At 46.7% G+C, this 8,129-nt stretch overlaps 2 protein-coding genes across 2 annotated transcripts in view; one reads left to right on the forward strand and one right to left on the reverse strand.

The window, feature by feature from the left end:
- Nucleotides 1-2,469, reverse strand: part of RPL12 (ribosomal protein L12) — a 5,897-nt gene extending 3,428 nt beyond the window's left edge. Inside the window, exon 1 of the mRNA XM_009283627.1 lies at nt 2,347-2,469. Within this exon, the coding sequence (XP_009281902.1) occupies nt 2,347-2,469 (123 nt within the window). The remainder of the gene's footprint in view (nt 1-2,346) is intronic.
- A 1,532-nt stretch (nt 2,470-4,001) lies between these two features.
- Nucleotides 4,002-8,129, forward strand: part of LRSAM1 (leucine rich repeat and sterile alpha motif containing 1) — a 25,159-nt gene continuing 21,031 nt past the window's right edge. The window contains exons 1-3 of the mRNA XM_009283610.2: nt 4,002-4,192; nt 5,793-5,849; nt 7,491-7,535. Coding sequence (XP_009281885.1) covers nt 4,121-4,192; nt 5,793-5,849; nt 7,491-7,535 — 174 coding nt within the window. The 5' untranslated portion in view covers nt 4,002-4,120. The remainder of the gene's footprint in view (nt 4,193-5,792; nt 5,850-7,490; nt 7,536-8,129) is intronic.

The raw sequence follows: 8,129 nt of genomic DNA on the forward strand, positions 1-8,129 counted from the left end.
TGCGGGTGCGTTTGCGGCAGGAGGAGGCGCTGCCCTTGCTCACTGTTGCTGCTTTCCTCAGGTGTCGGGGCCGGTGCTGGCAGCGCTCGGGCCTTCAGGCACAGAACGGCTCCATTCTGGCCGATAAGAGTAAAGAAGAGGAGGACCGAGAAAGATAGCCTTTGGAAACTGTGTGAAACCTGGGAGGGGGACGCTGGAGGGAATCCCTAAAGAGAAGAAGAAGAGGAGAATAGTGACAACAAGGGAGAGAAAGGACTGAGAGGCAGAGCTGGAGCTGGTGAAGAAGAGAGGAGATTTGTTTCAGGCGTTGCCGGGGGAGGACCTTGACAGGATTGAGCAGAGCCTGGTTATTACAGGGGTGTGGTACAACTCTTATGACAGCTCTCCAGCGCAAAGAGCAATCGTGCTGTGGGGGAGTGAGTTACAAAGCTGCAGTTCGCCTTCTGTCTCCTTCCTGAATCTTGTTCCAGTGCATGCTGGGCTGCAGGGCTTGCCGCTACCACTGCTAGTCGCTTGATAACCTTCCTCTCAGTGAGCGGGACCTGCTGCCCGAGAGATGTTTGGTGACAGCTCTGTCCTTCGTGACTAGGCGGCGTCTCTGCAGGAGCCCCACTCAGATCCAGATGCTGACTCACTGCTGCACTGCTGTGCTCCTGAGCATGTTTTCCCGGAGAAAATAAAATCTCTCTTCCTTCCAGACCCCCATCTTGTTTGTTAGAGTGCCATGCCTTATTTAGGATGCCCAAAATGTTTCAAAAATCGGGGGGTTTGGTGTGGGTCTTTATATAGCCCTGTTGCTGTTTCGCCTTGATTACATCTGTTTGTAAAATTAGGGTTTTGTTTTTATTTTACTCTCAACATCCAACCAGCTGCAGACTGTAAAACACACAGTGGACATTCCCTACCTTTTCTCGCCCTGTGTGTGCGTTGCTGCTGCTTCGGCAGGCAGGGCGGGTGCCTGCAAAGACCAGCTGCTGCCATCCGTAGGGACGCGGGATTTGCAATTCATGGATGCTCACTTACTGCAGGGTGGATGCTGTCCCAGGCACTTACACACAGTTCTTTCAATAACTTAATAAATAAAAATTACATCATATAAAATACGGTCACATGGCAAAGGCCCTTCTCGTTACTGACTGCTGAGTGCTAGTCTCACTTTAAACTGATGATGGTCAGCAGAGCGCACAAAGCCAATGTCGGAGAGAGGCGCAGCTTTGCTGTTGCAGATTTGACATGTCTTTTCACTAAGGCAAGTTTTGACATTTAAGGCTGTTCAATCCATTTAACAAGTCTCTGGTCCTTCATCTTTTGACCCCTGATACAACTCTTTCCCGATTCAACTGTCTGTCCTTCAGCCTTCACGTCTTTGTATTTTCTTGGGTGAAATTTTAACGATTTTCCATTATCCACTTGACTAATAAAAGGTATCTGAAAGGTAAGACATGACAAGGGGGTGCGTAAGTGCTCGGCAAAGAATTGAACGTGTTCAGAAAAAGTTATGGATATCTTGCTGCAGGCACCCTTGTCCTTCTGGTTTCTCATCTTTAAATTTCTCTCTTTTGTTTCTGTCCGTGATGGCTGACCCTTGCTTATGGCTCTTGATTGCTTTCCTGCATTTCCAAACTGTAGCTCCTGGCAATGAACTTCCCTTCTTGCTTCATCTTCTGAATTTTTGCTCTTGCCTCCCCTCCTGGGGGGAGGTGAATCTGAGGGGCATTTCCATAGTCTGAACTTGTTAAAAAGACAGCAAAGTGGGATGGCAGGGGAAGAGCCATGAAACTGTTAGGGTTTGATTCTAACGCACAGAATGAGTTTGTTTGTAGCCACCTCCTGCTGTGTCTCAGCTTGTTCCGGCAGAGTGGTACGACGGCAGTACAGCGAAACGGGGGACATCTTTGCCTCCTTGTTTCTGGAGTGAAATGAAGGGTAGTTGCTTGGATGCATTTAGACTGAAGTTATATTTTGCTTTTACACTAAGGATTTATCTACATAAAGCTCTGTTTAGTTTGTGGCAGAGATCTCTATGCACGAGGAACATCTCTGGCTGTACCCTGTGACTACATGCTTTTCAGTATAGTTTGAGACCAACTTGTAGACACTGAGCTGGCAGAACCATCTTCTTTATGTACAACACATGAGCTTCACTGGGCGCTGAATTAACTGCATTGTATAGCTGTGCCATTTACTGGTAAACTGGTGAAGTTTTGACTCTTTCGTATTGTTTTTAAAATTGCTTATTAAAACAATGTTTAAAAAAGTCATTGCAAAGTGAAACTTCCAATGCAAGCTTCATAGCGTGTATCTCAGTTTGGACTTTTGGCAGCTGTAGCTCCTGCCTGGGCCCACCCTCTTTGCCGTGCAGTGCTGATCATGGTTCTTGAGGTTCCTCGTGTACCCCGAGGCTTCTTGTCCAGCCAGTTCAAGTCCCCCCCTTTTGGGCTCACTGTTGCTCTTCTGCTCTTCTCTCATCTTACCCCAGTCTTACCACCCAGCCGGATTCAGTCCCACCTGCATCAGCTCCCTTTGTGAGTCCTTGTTCACCACTTGGACTCCTCCTGCATTGCCAGTTTTTGCCCCCTGCTCTCATGCAGCCTCAGATGAACCCCTTTTCCTCCTTGATTTTATTGCTCAGCTGGTCCCCGTCCCTCTTTTCCCAGCATCCCAACTGGTACCCATCTAATTACCAGCTGGTCTCCCCACTTCTTGTCCAGCCTTAGCTTTCTGCCCGTCCCACAAAATCTGCCAACGCACTCTGTGTTCTCCCCTGCTGGCTCAGTCCTCTTCCAGAGCTGACTCCGGTTTCTGTTACCCCTTCACCCACCTCCAGTTCTGATTTCACGAGGCATCTTACTGCGATCCACTCTTCCCTCTTTCTGGTTCAACTTCTCTTCCCTTTACACTTCAATCAGCCGGCGTCTTTGCATACAGTTCAGTTGAATTAACAGAAAAACATTCCCCAGCTCTTAGTCCTGTAGTGACTCGGAACAACCGTTTTGGGGAAGGTCTGGCTGCCCTGTAGGCCCAGGATGGAGTGCAGCAATCTGTCCTGGAGACGCACAGCCTGGGAGAAGCTCCCACGTGCCTGGGAGGGCAATAGCTCACCCCGGCACGTGGCTGGGGCAGCAGTGATCGGCTCTGGTTTGTAGTCAGAGTTTTTTTGAAGCTAGGTGCTTTTAGCATTGCAGGCAGTTATTAAGACTACTGGAAATTGATTTGGCTTTATTTTATTAAAAGTCTGACTTTAAGCTATTGGGTGTTTAAGCAGAATCTTTTCGTCTCACTGTGTGACTAAAATGGGTAAAGACTCTGCTTCTGCCTAGAAAGCAAATGAATCAAGTGTTTTGTTAACTTGAGACAACCCCTAAAGCTGAGAAGCAAAGTTTAGCTTGGGCATCCTGATGCTGGTGTCTGTCTGGGGTCCCCGTGACGTCCCGGGAAGCTGGGACGGGCTGTGTGACGTGCCAGAGGAGGCTCTGCTGTACTCAGTAGTCATTAAGTCCCTTTCAAACAGTTGTCTGTATTTTGAACTGCGGGGTCTTGTTTATTCTCACCTGCCTGGAAAGGGAAGGCAGCTGTGTTGCTCTCAGGATTAGGAGTTTTTCACATTTCTAGCCTAGCTTTATTCTAGAGCATTTTACATTTGCTTGTTATTGTGCCAGAATTGACTTTGAGTTTAAATAGTTTGGGTTTTGTCCCTGGTGCTTGATCTCTTGATACAGTTACAGCCTTTTTAGTTCCTATCCTAGAGCGGACCCTGCGTTTTCCTGATCACTCAATAGCCTTTCTCTGTACATGTTCCAGCTTGACTTAATTTATCTTGCACAGGGGTGACCAAGACAATCAACCCCTCTCAGAGACACAGCAGTGCTTTTGCGGCTTGTGTTAACACTTCCACCATGGAGGTGTGCTGGAATCTGCCTGTTTGATCAAGCCAGAGAAGGGCTTAAACAAAGACAATTGCCGAGACAGTGATTTTTTTCTTTTTTCCTTTTTTTCCCCACTTATTAGAGCATAGTTCTGTACTCCAGGCTCCCCAGCAAACGCATACTCCAGGAGCGCTCTGCCTTTATTTACGCTGATCATTTGTGCCACTGAGACGGAGCTATAGTCAAAACTAAAGATGCCACTCTTCTTCCGCAAGAAGAAACCCAGTGATGACGCTCGAAAGCGCCTTGAATACCAAATGTGCCTGGTAAGCAATGCCGAGGTCTTTTCTGTTCTCTGTGTCTAGTCCTGGATGCCAGGTGAATCAGTGCCTCCTCTGTGTTACCAGTGACCGTGTTACTGATCTCACCAAGACAGCAGGTCATCTTCCTAATGTACATCAGAGAATTCCTGCTCTCCCCGTCTCCCTTTGCCCTCCCATCCACAGGTCCCCTTCGTGCCACTTCCATCCCTCTCTGCTGCTGTGGTTCCACGTAACGTCCTCCACCCCACCCCACCTCCTGCCAGCCTGCACCTGGGACACCATCCCTCCTTTCTCCTCCATGCCCCTTCACTCTTACAGATCTCCCAGTTTGCTTTTCCTACCAAGGAACCTGTGACATCCCCTTTCCCATCATACTTGGCGTTTTTGTGCCCCTCCTTTGCTTCTCACTATTATTTTGTTTCTTCCTGTCATTCAGAGGATTAACTTGCAAGATGCTGCTGTTTGTTTTCCTGGACTAGGATTTGGCCAGGATCCTCTGGGGTTGATCCTCAGCAGGTTGCTGTCACGCCAGCGAGGTGGGCAGAACTACCTGCCTTACAGCAGCCACAGATTTAGAGTTGGCTTTCTCAAAGCAATCATCTTTTGAATTATTTCACCTATTCTGCCGTGGGAGCTGTGGACCAGCGCTGGCATAGGGGATCTACTGTGCTCTACCCCAGAGGCACCTGCATTTGAAAAATGACAAAATTATGCCTGTTGGATGTCAGTAAGGTATTTTGGAAAGGAAGGCTTTGTTATGTCCCAATAATTAAACCAGCTTTACTGAATTTATTCAGTTGGTAGGGTTTCTGTCCAGCTCCTGTGGGGCTGGGGAGGGATAGCTTAATCTGTTCTAGGATTAGTTCTGTATTGCATATGCTTAGTTTAGAGTCAGACATCCAGTTCTGAAGACTTAACAGAAGCACTAACACAAGCAGGTTTTATTGCCTCATGCGGTATCTTTTATTTAAGAAAATAATTCCCGAGATGCAATGCTGCTCACAGTGAGGCTTGTCCAGTTTCATTGCTGTTAGTGGCTGCATTGGATGTGGCGGATTTGAACATGGAAAACCACTTTTGTCCAGAAGCTTGCTTATTCTTACACAGCACAGTTGCCTCTGCAGGTCCCATGGAAGCAAAATGTAATAGTAGGTTGTTTTGGTTCCTGTGCACAGCCAGAAGAAGGGTGGTCGGCTGGGTGAGACATGCCAGTGACACAGCAGGCTCTTTACGGGCTAGGACGGCACTGCTGTTGTTCCTAGGAAGTGCCTCTCTTGGGAACCCATCATTTCCTTTGCATATGCTTTCAGTTAAAATTGCAGAATTAGGATGTGCTTTGGTGCTTTGTGCAGAAATTAATTTATTGCACCAAAAGGGTTTTTCTGCAGTTTGGTTTCCTGGTTCCTTTTGCTTGCTGCAGTTGTAGCAACACACCCTTTGCTCTTAGCGTTGTCACTGAATTACGTAGCTGCAGCTACAGTTCTAGAGAACCGTAATTGCATTTTCTAGGGAGGGACCAGCTGAGTAGTTTAGTCAATATGCAGCAAGAGGCCATTTATTTCTGCATGGTCTGATTTTCTGGATGCCTATCTTCTCTCTCCAGGCAAAAGAAGCTGGTGCTGATGACATTCTTGACATATCCAAATGTGAACTCTCAGAGGTATGTTCTCTGCAACTTCCAGTATTAGCTCACAGGTCTGAGTTCCCTGTCTGCTTCTTGTTACCAACTGTCAGATTTAGTATCATGTCTATGAGCCTTGAGACAGAAATGGCCTTGTCACTGGACTGCTTCTTGCTGTCTGCTGAACTCTGGCTTTCAGGTGGGGGCTTCTTCCCCTTTTTTTTGTGGGAGGTTGCCTGTCCTACCTGATGCTTCCACAACATTTCTGTCCCAGGATTCCTTTTTCATTTGACAAGATGGGAAGGGCAGGGTGGGCTCATACCCTCCACCAGTACCTTGGGTAGGACCCTAGTTTGGGACCTCATGGCCTAATTTTACTAGTCATGAGGGAATTTGTTTGCCAAAGGCTGACTGTTTCTAATCTTAGAGCTACAAAGTCTGCCACCCACGCTTATTTTTCTGTATAAGTGAAAATCCCTGGTTCCAGGCTGCTGGTTAAGGATGGAAATCTCACTTCCAGCTTGGCTTCTTTTATGGCAGCCAACTAAATTAGAAACAAGCTGTCTGCTGGAGTGTGAGCGGTTAGTGACAGATTGCCAGGCTTTCAGAGCAGACACAGATTTTCATTCTGGCAGCCAGGCAATCCTGTTAAGCAGAAGCCCATTTCTATTTCACTTTCAGTTTTTATTCATTGTCTTGTGTTTCTAAAATGTTGGTACCTGTGTAACCTTTTGTCACAGGATGCCTTTGCCAAGCAAGCTAATAGGTATTGCACTGCTCTTTGGGGAGAGATTTGGGACCATCCTGGAGAGAATAGCTGTCTGCTGTGCAGTATGAAATGGCTTTGCTGAGACTTTGGGATGTTTTGTTCCGAGATCGGAAGCCAACAGCATCTTGTGTGTAGGTTTGCGAGCTGTGTGGGACAGTCTGCGAGCCAGTCTGGGTAAAAGGGTGGCAGACAGAGGATGCACACTGAGCCAGCTCCGTTCGTAGCCGCAGCTGGTCTTGGATCCCCAGCTGCTCGTTTTGCATCGGTACCATAAAACTCTGTCTTGCTGTTTCTTTTTAGCCTTTGTTGTTTCAATAAATAACGTGAGCCATCAGTTTGGTCTTAAAATTAACTCTGGACAACAGTTTGGCTGATGCTGGTTCCATGCTGCAGAGCAGGTCACAGCGCTCAGAGCCTTGGCTGGCATGGGCTGGATTTGCTGGAATATCCCTTTTCTGACTGCCCTTCTCGCGCAGAGCCTAGCAGATACGAGGACACTGAATCCTGCCTGTTGCTCACCTTTCTCACTTAGCCCACTGCAGCGTGTTTGCCGAGGTTGCAAAACCACAGAATACATTTGTATGATGACTAACTGAAAATATGCCTGAACTCTTGAGTCATCTGCACATTGAATATTAAATCATGCGAGACTTGAACTTCTGCCTAAACCTCAGTCTGTTCTGTGCTATGCGTGACACTCTCATATTGTGGAGAGCCGTTGCAAGCTGTTTAAATGGAAGCTAACCAGGGAGTACTGGCATCCTGGGCCAAACCAGGGGCCAGTAATTTTAAGCATCATTTGCGTTTTCATTAAAGTTAATTATTCACACTTTACAGGTGGATACTGTAGAAGTGCTTACAAAGATAGTATCTTGAGAAGTCTGACGCAACTATTTTTTAATTATTTTTAGGTTCCTTATGGGGCCTTTGCAACTTGTAAAGTCTTGCAAAAAAAGGTAATGTTGCAATCAGAAATTATTAGATAATTCTGTTATTATGCTTGAGTATTATTGTTGTGTTTGAAATGACTTCATTTATGTGGTTGTTTATGTGTTGCTTCAGAAGAAGTTTGCTTGTAATGAATTTGGCCACTTGTATGATACTACATAGAGAGCAATTTGTGTAGGACTAATCGTTTCTGTGTGCTTTAGAGCTAACCTCTGTCATGAAAGATGAGATGATTGTTTCTATCTTAGCCTATATAATGATATTTCTCATGTAAGAAACTAGGCTCTTGTTCATAGAATCACAGAATCATAGAATGGTTTGGGTTGGAAGGGACCTCTAAAGGTCACCTAGTCCAACCCCCCTGCCGTGGGCAGGGGCATCTTCAACTAGATCAGGTTGCTCAGAGCCCCGTCCAACCTGACCTGGAATGTTTCCAGGGATGGGGCATCCACCACCTCTCCGGGCAACCTGGGCCAGTGCTTCACCACCCTCAGCGTAAAAAATTTCTTCCTTATATCTAGTCTAAATCTCCCCTCTTTTAATTTAAAACCATTCCCCCTTGTCCTATCGCAACAGGCCCTACTAAAAAGTCTGTCCCCATC

The sequence above is a fragment of the Aptenodytes forsteri genome, unplaced genomic scaffold, assembly GCF_000699145.1.
Source record: "Aptenodytes forsteri isolate BGI_AS27 unplaced genomic scaffold, ASM69914v1 Scaffold518, whole genome shotgun sequence".
Classification (NCBI taxonomy): domain Eukaryota; kingdom Metazoa; phylum Chordata; class Aves; order Sphenisciformes; family Spheniscidae; genus Aptenodytes; species Aptenodytes forsteri.